This window comes from Mirounga leonina, unplaced genomic scaffold (genome assembly GCF_011800145.1).
Source record: "Mirounga leonina isolate KUSES-001 unplaced genomic scaffold, KU_Mleo_1.0 Mir_204, whole genome shotgun sequence".
Classification (NCBI taxonomy): domain Eukaryota; kingdom Metazoa; phylum Chordata; class Mammalia; order Carnivora; family Phocidae; genus Mirounga; species Mirounga leonina.
The window spans coordinates 2,242,502-2,257,888 of record NW_023270513.1 but is presented as its reverse complement, the minus strand read 5'-3'; the positions used below and the strand labels follow the sequence as shown (position 1 = coordinate 2,257,888).

The window sequence follows — 15,387 nt, the reverse complement described above, 5'->3', positions numbered from 1 at the left end:
AATACTAAATAGATTTGAACTCAAGGGTTGAAATTTAATAAAATTAACAATTTGTACTGCTTTATCAAAGCCATTCTTTTTTTTTTTTTTTTAAAGTAGGCGCTATGCCCAATGTGGGGCTTGAACTCAAGACCCCGAAATCAAGAGTTGCATGTTCTACCAACTGAGCCAGCCAAGCGTCCCTATCAAAGCCATTCTTAGGTAAAAGTGATTTAAAGAAACAAACAAACAACTGAGAGTGTGTGGTGGTGAAGTACACAATGACCACTAGCACAGACTGGTGCCCACTGCTTTAATTCAAGCTATGGTATGAACATTTTTTGTCCACTGTTGCTTGGCACCATCATGGCAAATGTCGATGGAGTAAAAACAGCAAATGAAGTCTTCATATTATAAAAATCATTTTAATTGCTCAGAGACCCCCAGGGGTTGCAGACAATACCCCAAGAACTCTGGCCTAATATATAGTCCTTTCCTCCAACAAGCTTATGATCAATTTATATTGACAAGACTAATAAATGTAAAAAATTAATAAATATAAAGATAATATACATGCACTGTACCACATACACGATTGACTACTGTAAGTTCTGACAGGGTTTAGAGAGGAGGATGAGTGGGGGATGAAGTGTCAGGGAAGGCTTCTTGGAAGAGGTAAGCTAGAACACTTCAGGATTGTTGTCTGTCATATGGCCTTTCCTGTCTCCTCTGATAATTCATGTCCCTTAGGTATTTTTAAAATTTAGTTTATGTCTCAGGATGCCTGGGTGGCTCAGTTGGTTGGGCGTCTGCCTTCGGCCCAGATCGTGATCCCGGAGTCCTGGGATCGAGTCCTGTGTCAGGCTCCTTGCTTAGGGGGGAGCCTGCTGCTTCCCCTGCTTGTGCGTATTCTCTCTCTCTGACAAATAAATAAATAAAATTAAAAAAAAAATTCAGTTTATGTCTCATCAACTTTAGGGAAATTGCCTTGATTAAACTCACTTCTGTTTAATTGCTCTCTACTTGGCACCTGCCTAACATTTAATCATTTAATTATGCACAGTGGTGTGCAGGTGAATGTTTCACAACCAGCACTTAAAAAACCAGACCCGATTTGTAATTTTGCTATTTCTGTGGTATAAATGTGGTAAGCTATGAAGGGTTCACAACATTCCTGCAATTTTAACAAATGATTCCAACACACCACTGTGGCATTATACTATTTCCACTTGAGAGCAAGGGTGATGCCACCTACTTTCTATATATCCCAACTGCATGCATCCAGTGCAGCATAAAGCAGACACTCAAATGTTGGGTGACTTATAGATGTATCCAAAGATAAACAGCTAGTACGTGTTGCTAGAAAAAAATTTAAATGATCATTAAGGTCTTCTGGGCACTACAAATCTATTATCCTAAGACACTATAAAATCTCTGTGAAAGTTCGATTCCTTCTAGATTTCACAGATACTTAGAAGACAGTAATAGTGATTAGAGCAGCATAATTTCTGGTCTTAGAGCCAGAAAAGGAGAAAGAGAGAATGTTCACTGAGCACTTCTAATATGCCAAGTATTTGCTATGTGCTTTACGTACTAATCTAATGCTCATGATAACTTTACTTATACATTATTATATCTACTTTGCTGATGATCCCTAACGTTCTCTTCCTTCTGTACTGTTGCTCTTCTGCCATCAGTTCTTGATTTCCTCTAAAGTTTTGTTTTTAGCCAATTCTACATTTCAGAGATACTAACATGTGGTGCAACATAAAGAGCATGGGCTTTGGAATTAGATAGACCAGGTTTTTTTTTTTTAAGATTTTATTTATTTATTAGAGAGAAAGAAAGCACAAGCAAGGGGAGTGGCAGGCAGAGGGAAAGGGAGAAGCAGGCTTCCCGCTGACCAGGGAGCCCAATGTAGGGCTCGATCCCAGGACATGACCTGAGCCAAAGGCAGACGCTTAACCAACTGAGCCACCCAGGCGCCCCGATAGACCAGGTTTTGAATCCCAGCTCTGTATAACCTTGAGCACGTTCCTTAAGATTTCTGAACTTGTGGGGCGCCTGGGTGGCTCAATTAATTGGGTGTCCAGCTCTTGATTTTGGCTCAGGGCATGATCTCGGGGTCATGGGATAGAGCCCTGCATTGAGTTCTGTGCTTGGCAGGGAGTCTGCTTGGGATTCTCTCTCTCCCTCTGCCCCACTCCCCTGCATACTCTAAAAAAAAAAAAAATTAAGAAAAATAATGAAAAAAGATTTCTGAACTTCTGTTTAAATCTTTAAAGTCAGAAGAATGATACTTAGGGGCACCTGGGTGGCTCAGTCGGCTGAGCATCTGCCTACGGCAGCTCAGGTCATGATCTCTGGGTCCTGGGATCGAGTCCTGCATTGGGCTCCCTGCTCAGCTGGAGAGTCTGCTTCTTCTCCCTCTCCCTCTGTCCCTCTCCCCACCCCCAGATCATGTGCTCTCTCTCTCTCTTACTCCCTCTCAAATAAAAAAATAAAATCTTAAAAAAAAAGTGATATTTACCTCGTAAGGTATAATAATACTTCACAGGGAAGGATTAAATGAGAAAATGTATCTAACGTGTCTAGTGAACTGTATGGTTCAAAAAAATTGCTACGTTTTCTCACTTCTCTATCATCACAAAGCCTTTGAAAAACAAGTGTTTGAATCACTGGATTGATAGGTTCTATTTTGAGTCCAGGCATAGATTTTTATAAATTACAATGCCTTAAGAGATAGTCACATTACCTGAGTTCCATTTCAGTTTCTAGGCTTTCAATCTGCTTTGTAATGGAATCCTCTGACTCAGAAACTTGACCACGTAGTTCAGCAAGCGAGAATGTGCGCCTCTGTAAAGAATAGTGGGAATGAGGACGAAGTGCTAAAAGGAAAGTAATCCTCCAAAGTTGTGAGGGTTTCTGGGGGGTGCAGAGTCTGATTATTGGTAATGTATTTCCATGAGGGTGCTTACCCGGAGTTTAGGAGGTGGATTCTCCCCAGATTCCTTTTTTTCTTTGAGTTGAGCCACATCCTGAGCCAGGATCTTTCTATCTTCAAGAAGGTCATTCAGATGGCGTTTGGCTTCCTCAGTACTAACCATAACCTCAATTTCATTTGCAAGCCAATTCTAGAAGAGAAATTGGTGATGTTGGGTTAGGGATGAGGGATCTCTGGCCCATGGGCTAGATTCAGCTCCAGACTTAATTTCACTCAGAACAGAGCCCACACAAGTAGAAGTGAGATTTCCATTCATGCCTACACTCACCCAAAATTGTAATAGCTCTCCAAGAGCTCTTAACAGCAATATCCTAAAAGGTCATAAGAAAGGCTTTCTGCAGAAAATCTTTCTCTAGATAACCCTAGTATTTCTAAACACTGTCTGCCTTCTCCATTTTCTCCTTGACTTGTCCTTAACTAGTCATGATAAGGAATTGAAATATATTTTGATTATCTGTTCTATTTAATACACAGGCACCCATTCTTTTTTAAATTTTTTTATTTGAGTATAGTTGACACATAATGTTACACTAGTTTCCTGTGTACAACATAGTGATTCAACATCTCTATATGTTATGCTGTGTTCACTACCAGTATAGCTACCATCTGTCACCATACAACGCTATTACAGTATCATTGACTATATTGATGCTATTCTTTTTATTCCTGTGACTTCATTCCATAACTAGAAGCCTGTACCTCCCACTCCCCTTCACCCATTTTGCCCATGCCTCTACTCCCCCTTTCCCTCTGGCAACCATCCGTTAGTTCTCTTTATTTATAGGTCTGATTCTGCTTTTTGTTTGTTCATTCATTTGTTTTTTAGATTCCACATATGAGTGAAATCATATGCTATTTGTCTCTCAGTCTGACTTATTTCACTTAGCATAATACCCTAGAGGTATTAGGTCCATCCATGTTGTCACAAATGGCAAGATCTCATCCTTTTTTTATGGCTGTGTAACATTCCATTGTGTGTGCTGTGTGTGTATGTATCATATCTTCTTTACCCATTTATCTATCAGTGGACACTTAGGTTGCTTCCTTATCTTGGCTATTGTAAATAATGCTGCAATACACATGGGGTGCAAATATCTTCAAGTTAGTGTTTTCATTTTCTTTGAGTAAATACCCAGTAGTGGAATTACTGGATCATATGGTATTTCTATTTTTAATTTTTTGAGGAACCTCCATACTGTTTTCCCCAGTAGATGTACCAATTTACATTCCCACCAACAATACACAAAAGTTCCTTTTTCTTCACATCCTTGCCAACACTTGTTATTTTTTGTCTTTCTGATTTTAGCCATTTTGACAGGTGTAAGGTAATATCTCATTGTAGTCTGATCTGGTGAGTAGTGATGTTAAAGCATTTTTTCATGTGTCTGTTGGCCATTTGTATGTCTTCTTTGGGAAAATGTCTATTTAGGTCCTCTGCCCATTTTTTAATTTGATTGCTTTTCTGGTGTTGAGTTGTACAAGTTCTTTATATATCTTGGATATTAACCCCTTATTGGATATATCATTTGCAAATATCTTCTCCCATTCAGTAGGTTGCCTTTTTGCTTTGTTGATGGTTTCCTTCACTGTGCAAAAGCTTTTTATTTTGATGTACTACCAATAGTTTATTTTTGCTTTTGTTTCTCTTGCCTTAGGAGACATAATTAGATATGCACTCTTAATCTTTAAAGTCAATGAATGAAATTTTTTAAGCAAACAAAACTAAATTTATTTTCTAAAAAGTAACCATCTCTGAGAACATTTTCACTTTTTTTTTTTTTTAAAGATTTTATTTATTTGACAGAGAGAGCACAAGCAGAGGGAGAGAGAGAAAGAGAGAAGCAGACTCCCTGCTCAGCAAGGAGCCCGATGTGGGACTCGATCCCAGGACCCTGGGATCATGACCCAGGCCGAAGGCAGCCGCTTAACTGACTGAGCCACCCAGGCGTCCCCATTTTCACTTTTGATGGAGACATACAATGCTTAAAAGTAATCAAAAGGAGGGTGGAGTGAGTGAATATATTAACATCAGATAATGTAAAATTCACATCAAAGACTATTACTGAGGATAAAAAAGATTATTTCATAGTGGTAAAGGAGTCAATTATTCAAAAGGACTTAATCCTTAATGTTTATATCTATAATTTAAGCACCCAAATCATACATAAGCCAACAAAGGAGATAATATGAAATCACAAAAATACTCAGTTGATCCAAAAGAAGCCAGAAAACAAACAAAATAAAAGGAATGATGAACAGATGGGACAAATAGAAAATAGCAAGATAATAGAGTCAAACCTACCCATATCAATAATCATAATAAAAGCAAATGGTCTAAACACCCCAATTAAAATGCAGATTGTCAGACTGTATTATAAAAGCTAGACCCAACTATATGCTGCCTAGAAGAAACACATTTTATTTTTTTTTAAGTTTATGTATGTATTTTAAATAATCTCTACACTCAATGTGGGGCTTGAACTCATGACCCTGAGATCAAGAGTTGCATGCTCTTCAGGGCACCTGGGTGGCTCAGTTGATTGAGCATCTGCCTGTGGCTCAGGGGTCATGATCTCAGGGTCCTGGGATTGAGTCCTGAATAGGGCTCCCTGTTCAGTGGGGAGTCTGTTTCTCCCTCTGCCTCTCCCTCCCCCTGTGCTCTCTCTCAAATAAATAAGTAAATGAGAACCTTTAAAACAAACAAAAAAAGAGTTGCATGTTCTTTTGACTGAGCCAGCCAGATACCCCGGAAACACACTTTAAAAACGAAGGCACAGATAGGTTAAAACCAAAGGGATTAAAAAATATATACCGTTTTAGGGGCGCCTGGGTGGCTCAGTCGGTTAAATGTCTGCCTTCAGCTCAGGTCATGATCCCAGGGTCCTGGTATGGAGCCCCAGATCGGACACCTGCTCAGCAGGGAGTCTGCTTCTCCCTCTCCTCTCTCTCTCCCTCTCATGCACACATTCCCTCTCTCTCAAATAAATAATCTTTTTGGGGTGCCTGGGTGGCTCAGTCAGTTAAGTGTCTGCCTTTGGCTCAGGTCATGAACTCAGGGTCCTGGGCTCAAGCCCTGCGTCGGGCTCTCTGCTCAGCGGGGATTCTGCTTCTCCCTCTGTGCTCTCTCTCTCTCTCTCTCACAAGCAGGGGGAACGGGAGAAGTATATATATATATATATACACACACATACATATGTATATATATACCATTATATGTGTATATATATGTATATATATATACCATTCTAGCATTAGTAAAAAAAAAAAAAAAGCTGGAGGGCCTACATTATTATCAGAAAAAGTAGATTTCAGAACAAAGAATATTACCAGGAATAAAAAAGATCATTTCATAATAATGAAAGGATCAATTAATCCTAATTATTTACACCCCTAATAACAGAGCGTCAAAATACATGAAGCAAAAGTAGAACTACAAGGTGAAAAAGACAAATCCATAATTCAAGTTGGAGATGTGAATACCCACTTCTCAATAAATGATAGAATAAGTAGGCAGAAAATCAGCAAGGATACAGTAGAAATGAACAGCATAATCAAATAGAAAAGATTGACATTTATAGAACACTCTCTCCAACAATAGCAAAATACATGTTCTTCTCAAGTACACATAAAATATTTGCCAAGATTGACCATATTCTAAGCCATAATAAGCCTCATTAAATTTGAAAGGATTCAAGTCACACAATGTTCTCTAACCACAATGAAATTAAATTAGAAATCATAACACAAAGATATCTAGAAAAATACCCCAATATTTGGAAACTAAGTAACTCACTTGTAAAAAACCCTTGGGTCAAAGAAGAAATCAACAGGGAAATTAGAATGCATTTTGAATTGAATGAAAATGAAAATATAAGTATCAAAATTTGTGGGATGTCATTAAAGGATTACTTAAGGGGAAATTTATAGCACTAAATGCCTATATTAGAAAAGAAGAAGGGGCACCTGGATGGCTCAGTCGGTTAAGCATCCAACTCTTGATTTCAGCTCAGGTCATGATTTCAGGGTTGTGAGACTGAGTCCTGTGTCAGGCTCTGCTCTGGGCATGGAGCCTGTTTGGGATTCTCTCCCTCCCACTCCCTCTGCCCCTCTCCCCGCCTCAAAAAAAAACAAAAACAAAAACAAAAAAACAACCCTTGAATCAATGACCTCAGCTTCTACCTTAAGAAACTAAAAAAAATAAAAGCTAATTAAATCCAAGCCAGAAGTAAGGAAATAATAAAGATCAGATTGGAAACTAATGAGTTGGGGTTTGGGGGACATTTTTAAAATTTTGGTAAAATACACATAACATAAAATTTACCATTTTAACCATTAGTAAGAATGAGCTGGTTCTTTGATAAACCTCTAGCCAAACTGATCATGAAAAAGGAAAAAGGCACAAAATATCAATAACGGGAATAAGATGATATTACCACAGCTTTTACAGACTTTAGAAGGATAATAAGGGAATATTATGAATAACTTTATTTGACAACTTAGATGAAGCAGACAAGTTCACCAAAACACACAAACTACCAAAGCTTACTTAAGAAGAAATATATAACCTGAGCAACCCTATATCTATTTTAAAAAACTGAATTTTAGTTAATTTTCACCTACTCCCCAAAGCAAATCTAACAAAAAAACCCTTCAGGCCCAGATGACTTAACTTGTGAATTTTACCCAACTTTTAAAGAAGAAACAATATTAATTCTATACAAACTCTTCCAGATAATTGAAAAAGAAGGAATACTTCCCAACTAATCCGAAGAGGCCAACATTACTTTGATACCAAAACCAGATGAAGACATTATAAGAAAACAACAGACCAATATCCCTCATGAACAGAGATGCAAAATTTTACACAAAATTTTTATTTTAGAAAAATTTTAATTTTATATACTGCTGATTTCAACAATACATAAAAAGGATGATATATCACAACCAAGTGGAGTTTATCCAAGGAACGCAAGCCTGGTTTCATAATTGAATATCAAAACACAGAATAAAACCTTACAACAAATTAAGAATACATAAGAACTTCCTCAATCTGTGGGGTGCCTGGGTGGCTCAGACGGTTAAGCATCTGACTCTTGATTTTGGCTCGGGCCATGATCTTGGGGTCCTGGGATCAAGCCCTGCAAGGGGCTCTGTGCTCAGCAACTCTGCTCCTCCCCTACCCCCCGGCTTGTGCTCTCTCAAATAAATAAATAAAATCTTAAAAAAAAGGACTTCCTCAATCTGATAAAGGGTATCTATGAAAAACCTACAACTAACATCATACTTAATGGTGAAAGACTGAATCCTTTCCCCAAGATCAGGAAAAATAGAATGGTTTCTACTGTCACCACTCCTATTCAACATTATCCTGAAGGTCCAAGCTGATGTAATAGGACAAGTAAGAGAAATAAAAGACATACAGATTAGAAAGGAAGAAATAAATCTGTATTTACAGATGGCATGACTGTTTGTGTAGAAAATCCCAAAGAACCTACAAAATAGTTACTAGACTAATAAAGTCAAAAGACAAAAGTTAATATCAAAAATCAATTGTATTTCTATAAACTAGCAATGAACAACCAGATAAACAATTTGGCAGTTTCTTATAAAGTTAAACATACACTTACCATATGACCTAGCAATTCTACTCCTAGGTATTTACCCAAGTGAAATGTTTACCTATGTTTACACAGAAACCTGTATATAAATGTTTTTATAGCAGCTTTATTCATAATCACCAAAAACTGGAAAAAAGGGGCGCCTGGGTGGCTTAGTTGGTTAAGCATATGCCTTCCGCTAGGTTCATGATCTCAGGGTCCTGGGATGGAGCCCTGCATCGGGCTCTCTGCTCAGTGGGGAGTCTGCTTTTCCCTCTCCCTCTGTGTTCTCTCTCTCTCAAGTAAATAAATAAAATATAAAAAAGATTAAAAAAAAACTGGAAAAAAACTCCAAGATATCCCTTAATAGGTAAATTGATAAACTGTGGGATATCCATACAATGGAATACAACTCAGCAAAAAAAAAAAAAAAAAAAAAAAAGGCAGAAACTACTGATTCATGCAACATTTATAAATGAGTCTCCAATGCATTATGCTAAGTGAAAGAAGTCATGCTATATGTTTCTTTTTTTATATGTTTCTATTTATATGACACTGATGCAAAGGGAAAACAATTATGACAGAATATACATCAGTGTTTGCCAACGGCTAGGGTTGTGGGAGGAGCTGATCACAAACAGGTAGAGAGGAATTAGGGAGGACAATAAAACTATCCTATATCTTGCTTGTGATGGTGGTTCTACAACTGTATGTGTTGTCAAAACTCTCAGAATTGCATGCTACAAAAGGTAAATCTTACAGTATGTCAGATATGCCTTAATAAAGTTGAAAAAAATCAATGTCATTTGCCATACTAACAGAGTAAAAACAAACCATAAGATCATCTCAATAGGATTCAGAAAAAACTTTTGAAAAAACCCCAACATCCATTCACGATAAAAACTTTCAGCAAGCTAGGAATAGACAGGAACTTCTTCAAACTGATAAAGGACATAAACTGAAACCTGTAGCAAATATCATATTTGATGGTGAAGGATTGAATGGTATCTCCCCAAGATTGGGAGAAAAGCAAGGATGTCTCTTTTCACCTACTCAATTAAATATTTTACTGGAGGTTCTAGCAAGTGTAGTAAGACAAGATCAAGTTAAAAAAAGGGGCATACAGAGCTAATAAGTAAATAAAATTGTCTCTATTTGCAGATGACATGATTGACTATGTAGCCTCTATAAAAAAGCTGTAAGAGGGGAGCCTTGGTGGCTCAGTCAGTTAAATGTCTGCCTTCGGCTCAGTGTCATGATCCCAGGGTCCTGGGATTGGGCCCCCCATCGGGTTTGGGGTCCTTGCTCGGTGGGGAGCTTGCTTCTCTCACTCCTTCTCCCTCTGCCTGCTGCTCCCCCTGCTGTGCGCTCTGTCAAATAAATAAATAAAATCTTAAAAAAAAATTTAAAAAGGGGGCGCCTGGGTGGCTCAGTCATTGGGCATCTGCCTTCAGCTCAGGTCATGATCCCAGGGTCCTTGGATAGAGCCCCACATTGGGCTCCCTGCTCGGCGGGTGTCTGCTTCTCCCTCTCCCACTCCCCCTGCTTGTGTTCCCGCTCTCACTGCCTCTCTCTCTGTCAAATAAATGGATAAAATCTTCAATTAAAAAAACCCAAAAGAGCTATAAGAACCAATGAATATGTCCAAACAATTGGAAATTGAAAAAAACATTTCCGATATCATAAAAATATGAAATACTTAAGAATATATTTGACAAAAGATGTGCAACACCTGTATACTGAAAACCAAAACACTACTGAGAGAAATTAAAGATTTAAATAAATGGAGAGATGCATGGTGTTCATAAATCAAAAGACTCAATACTGTTAAGATATAAATTCTCCTCAAGTTTATATATAGATTCTATGTAATCCTAATCAAACTCCCAGTAGACTTTTTTATGGAAATTAACAAGCTGATTCTAAAATTTATATGAAAATGCACAGCACCTAGTTTTCCCAAAACAACTTTGAAAGAGAATAACAACTTTGGGGGGCTTATACTACCTGATTTCAGAACTTATTACAAGGCTAGTCTGATGAAACATGTTGGTATTCGTATAAAGATAGGTCAATGGAATAGAATCTAGAAATTGATTTATGGACAATTGATTTTGACAAAGGTGTCATGTCAAAATGAATCATAGACTTAAATGTAAAGCTTAAAACTGTATAAAATAAAAAGCTTTTGCACAGCAAAGGAAATAGTCAACAAAACTAAGAGGCAACCCACAGAATGGGAGAAGATATTTGCAAATGATATTACAGATAAAGGGCTGGTATCCAAGATCTATAAAGAACTTCTCAAACTCAACACCCAAAAAACAAATAATCCAGTCAAGAAATGAGCAGAACACATGAACAGACACCTTTCCAAAGAAGACATACAAATGGCTAACAGACACATGAAAAAATGTTCAACATCATTAGCCATCAGGGAAATACAAATCAAAAGCACAATGAGATACCACCTTACACCAGTTAGAATGGCAAAAATTAACAAGACAGGAAACAAGTGTTGGTGAGGATGTGGAGAAAGGGGAGCCCTCGTACACTGTTGGTGGGAATGCAAGCTGGTACAGCCACTCTGGAAAACGGTATGGACGTTCCTCAAGAAGTTAAAAATAGAGCTACCCTATGACCCAGCAATTGCACTACTAGGTATTTACTCCAAAGATATATAGTGAAAAGAAGGGGCACCTGCACCCCAGTGTTCATAGCAGCAATGTCCACAATAGCCAAACTGTGGAAGGAGCCGAGATGCCCTTCATCAGACGAATGGATAAAGAAGATGTGGTTAATATATACAATGGAATATTACTCAGCCATCAGAAAGGATGAATACCCACCATTTGCATCGACATGGATGGAACTGGAGGGGATTAGGCTAAGTGAAATAAGTCAAGCAGAGAAAGACAATTATATGGTTTCACTCATATGTGGAACATAAGGAATAGTGCGGAGGACCACAGGGGAAGGGAGGGAAAACTGAAGGGGAAGAAATCAGAGAGGGAGACAAACGATGAGAGACTCTGGACTCCGGGAACCAAACTGAGGGTTACAGAAGGAGGTGGGTGGGGGATGGGGTAACCGGGTGATGGGTATTAAGGAGGGCATGAGCAATAGGTGTTATATGCAACTAATGAATCGTTGAACACTAAATCAAAAACTAATGATGGGGGCGCCTGGGTGGCTCAGTCGGTTGAGCGACTGCCTTCGGCTCAGGTCATGATCCTGGAGTCCCGGGATCGAGTCCCGCATCGGGCTCCCTGCTCAGCAGGGAGTCTGCTTCTCCCTCTGCCTCTGTCTCTCTCTCTCTCTCTCTCTGTCTCTCATGAATAAATAAATAAAATCTTTAAAAAAAAAAAAACTAATGATGTACTGTATGTTGGCTAATTGAACACAATAAAAAAATAAAAATTAAATTAAATTCAAACTTAAAAAAAATTCTAGAAGAAAATTTAGAGGGAAATCTTAGTGACCTTGGGTTTGGCAAATATTTCTTAAACAGGGCATAAAACCCATTAAGCATAAAAGAAAAAATGTCAATAAATTGGATGGCATCAAAATTAAAAAGCCTTGCTCTTCAAAAGACCCTGTTAAAAAGGGGAAAGGCAAGCTACAGACCAGGAGAAATTTATAAAACATAAAAGTCCTTTGTTGGATATATCTAGAATATATAAAGAATTCTAACTGAAAAGTAGTAAAAAAAGATAACCCAATTAAAAAATGGGGAAGGGGGGGTGCCTGGTGGCTCAATTGGTTAAGCATCCACCTTTGGCTCAGGTGGTGATCTAGGGGTCCTGGGATCTAGCCCCTCTCCCTCTCACTCTGCCTCTCTCTCAAATAATAAATAAATAAAATCTTTAAAAAAATGGGGAAGATTTAGGGCGCCTGGGTGGCTCAGTCGTTAAGCATCTGCCTTTGGCTCAGGTCATGATCCCAGAGTCCTGGGATCGAGCCTCATGTCGGGCTCCCTGCTCAGCGGGGAGTCTGCTTCTCCCTCTCTGGTTGTGCTCTGTCTCTCTCTCTCTAAAAAAAAAAAAAACACAAAAACAAAAAGCAAACCAAACAAACAAACAAAAAAATGGGGAAGATTTGAACAGATATTTCACATAACATACGTATGGCAAATAAGCACATGAAAAGATGCTCAACATCATTAGTCATAAGGGAAATGAAAACTAAAATCACAATGAGGTACCACTACCCATTCACTAGAATACCTAAGATTTAAAAGACTGATCATACTCAGTATTCCTAAGAATGTACAGCAACAAGAACACTCATAAATTGCTAGTAGAAAGGTACAACCACCTGGGAAAACAATTTTTGCAGTCGCTTAAAAGTTAAAACATACACCTACCATATGAGAGAGCCAGCCAGTCCACTCCTAGGTTACCTACCCAAAAGAAATAAAAACCTATATCCACACAAAGACTTGTATATATAAATGTTCAGTACAATATTTGTAATAACTAAAAACTGGAAACACCACAAAATGCCCACCAGCAGGTGAATGGATAAATGAATTGTGGGACAGCCATATAACAGGATGCCATTCAGCAATAAAAAGGAAAGACGTATTGAGACACACAACCACAGGGATGAATCTTGATATAATTATGCTGAATGAAAGTCAGAAAAAGAAAACATACTGTATGATTAATTTTTTATACATAGAAAATAAAAACTAATCTATAGTGACAGAAAGCAGATGTAATGGTTGCCTGGAGATTGGGAAGAAGAGGGGTGGGCTGGGGAGGGGAGAAAAGGATTACCAAGGGGTACAAAGTATGTTTTGGTCATGACGGACGTTGACATTGTCTTGATTGTGGTGCTGATTTCATGGGTGCATCTGTGTCATAGCTTATTAAATTGTACACGTTAAATATGTACGGTTTATTGTAGGTCAGTTGTACCTCAGTAAAACTGTTAAAAAAATTAACTGAACTTCAGTGGAGGCAGGGACGGAAAGGGTTCTCTACTCTTGGTCTTTAACATCTGTTCAAAGATATTCAAAGGTATCATTAGGAAATCAGGCTTTCGGGGAGAACTTCAGATTTTGAAGTGTTTAATTCTGAACCAAAAGAAAGCTATTTTCCACGTCTTCCCTATCCCCAGTGTAGATAAGAGAAATGGCAGCGCAAGCTGTCCATACCTTCACTCGAGCTGCAGTGCCTTCCATTCCACGGCTCTGAGTCTCTTTCCGCTTATCTGCGACCTCCTGTTGTTTTTGGAGAGCATCCTTGAGACGCTTGTTGGCAGCTGCTGCCTAAATAAAAATGGCTCACAGTAATGTTGAATTGAAGGTTGACCAAAAAAAAAATGTTTTAATTTCCATTTTACTTTCTTAGTAAAGAAAAATGAAAAAAATTCTATGGGTTTGAGTTCCTATAGGAATCAACTTTTAAGTCTCCGTGCACATAATACTGGAGAACAGCTACTGCTTTAGAGCCTAGGAGAGGTACACATTTCAAAGAAGTACTTTGGACTGAAAGTGTCTGGCAATGTCACTTCTCAATATTACTCTGTATTTTTTTTTGGAAAGAAGAAAGCCCAATTGGAAAAAAAAAAATCCTTATTTGAACAGTACCATTTTCTTCAGATTTTTATCTGCTCACAGTTCATGACATATAAACAGGGATTAAGACTTAGGAATTGCTGGCCAAGATTGGTATCACTGGTTTCTCAGGACACTGGCTCATTTAAGGGATACTACTTTGTCAGCACCTAAGCCTGAAGGTGACCTAGTAGATTGGATTTTCTTACCTCCTCAGTTTTACGTCTGAGCACATTAGACTGTTTCTGGAAGTTTCTTTCAAGTTTGAGCAGTTCATATTGCCTCTTACGGTCCTGAGAAGAAAAAAGTCAGACTTTTAATTGCGATTCAGCTAGCTAACATAAAACCTTATAACATAACTAAAGAGTCTTTCAATGTAACAGTCATTATGGAAAACATTATGGAGGTTCCTCAAAAAATAAAAATAGAACTACCATACAGTCTAGCAATCCCACTACTGGGTATATATTCAAAGGAAATGTAATATGAAATCAGTATCTTGAAGAGGTATCTTCATTCTCATATTCATTGCAGCATTATTCATAGTAACCAAGATATGGAAACAACGTAAGTGTCGACAGATGAATGGATAAAGAAAATGGGGCATATGTATACAATGGAATATTATTCAGCCACAAACAAGAAGGAAATCCTGCCATTTGCAACAACATGGATGAACCTAAAGGTCATCATGGTAACTGAAATAAACCAAACTAAGAAAGACAAATACTGTATGATCTCACTTACATGTGGAATCTAAAGAAGTCAAACTCATAGAACCAGAGAGTAATGGTGGTTACCAGGAACTGGGGGTGGGGAAAATAGGGAAAAGTTGGCCAAAGGTACAAATGAGTAAGTTTTGGGGATCAATATATAATAGTGACTATAGTCAGTAATACTGTATTGTATACTTGAAATCTGCTAAGTGTTAGGGTTAGTGTTCATCTTAAATCTTAAGTGTTCTCACCACACTGAAAAAAACTATGTGAGGTGATGGATGTATTGCCAACAGGAAATGTGACATCTCCAAACTTATTCTTCTCTTTCAAGACTGTTATGCCTATTCTGGATCACTTCCATTTCCATATGAATTTTAGGATCAGCATGTGAATTTCTGCAAATAAGCCAGCTGGAATTTTGATAGAGATTGTACTAAATCTGTAGATCAATCTGGGAAGTAGTCCATCTTTTTTTTTGGGGGGGGGGAGAGTATTCCATCTTAAGCATATTAAGTCTTCCCAGCC

The 15,387-nt window shown here is 38.1% G+C and overlaps 1 protein-coding gene across 1 annotated transcript in view; it reads right to left on the bottom strand.

Moving 5' to 3' along the window:
- Positions 1-15,387, bottom strand: part of KIF4A (kinesin family member 4A) — a 116,604-nt gene that overhangs the window by 19,182 nt on the left and 82,035 nt on the right. Inside the window, exons 19-22 of the mRNA XM_035028698.1 lie at positions 14,353-14,436; positions 13,742-13,855; positions 2,958-3,113; positions 2,735-2,835 (exon numbers count right to left, since the gene is read on the bottom strand). Of these exons, the coding sequence (XP_034884589.1) occupies positions 2,735-2,835; positions 2,958-3,113; positions 13,742-13,855; positions 14,353-14,436 (455 nt within the window). The remainder of the gene's footprint in view (positions 1-2,734; positions 2,836-2,957; positions 3,114-13,741; positions 13,856-14,352; positions 14,437-15,387) is intronic.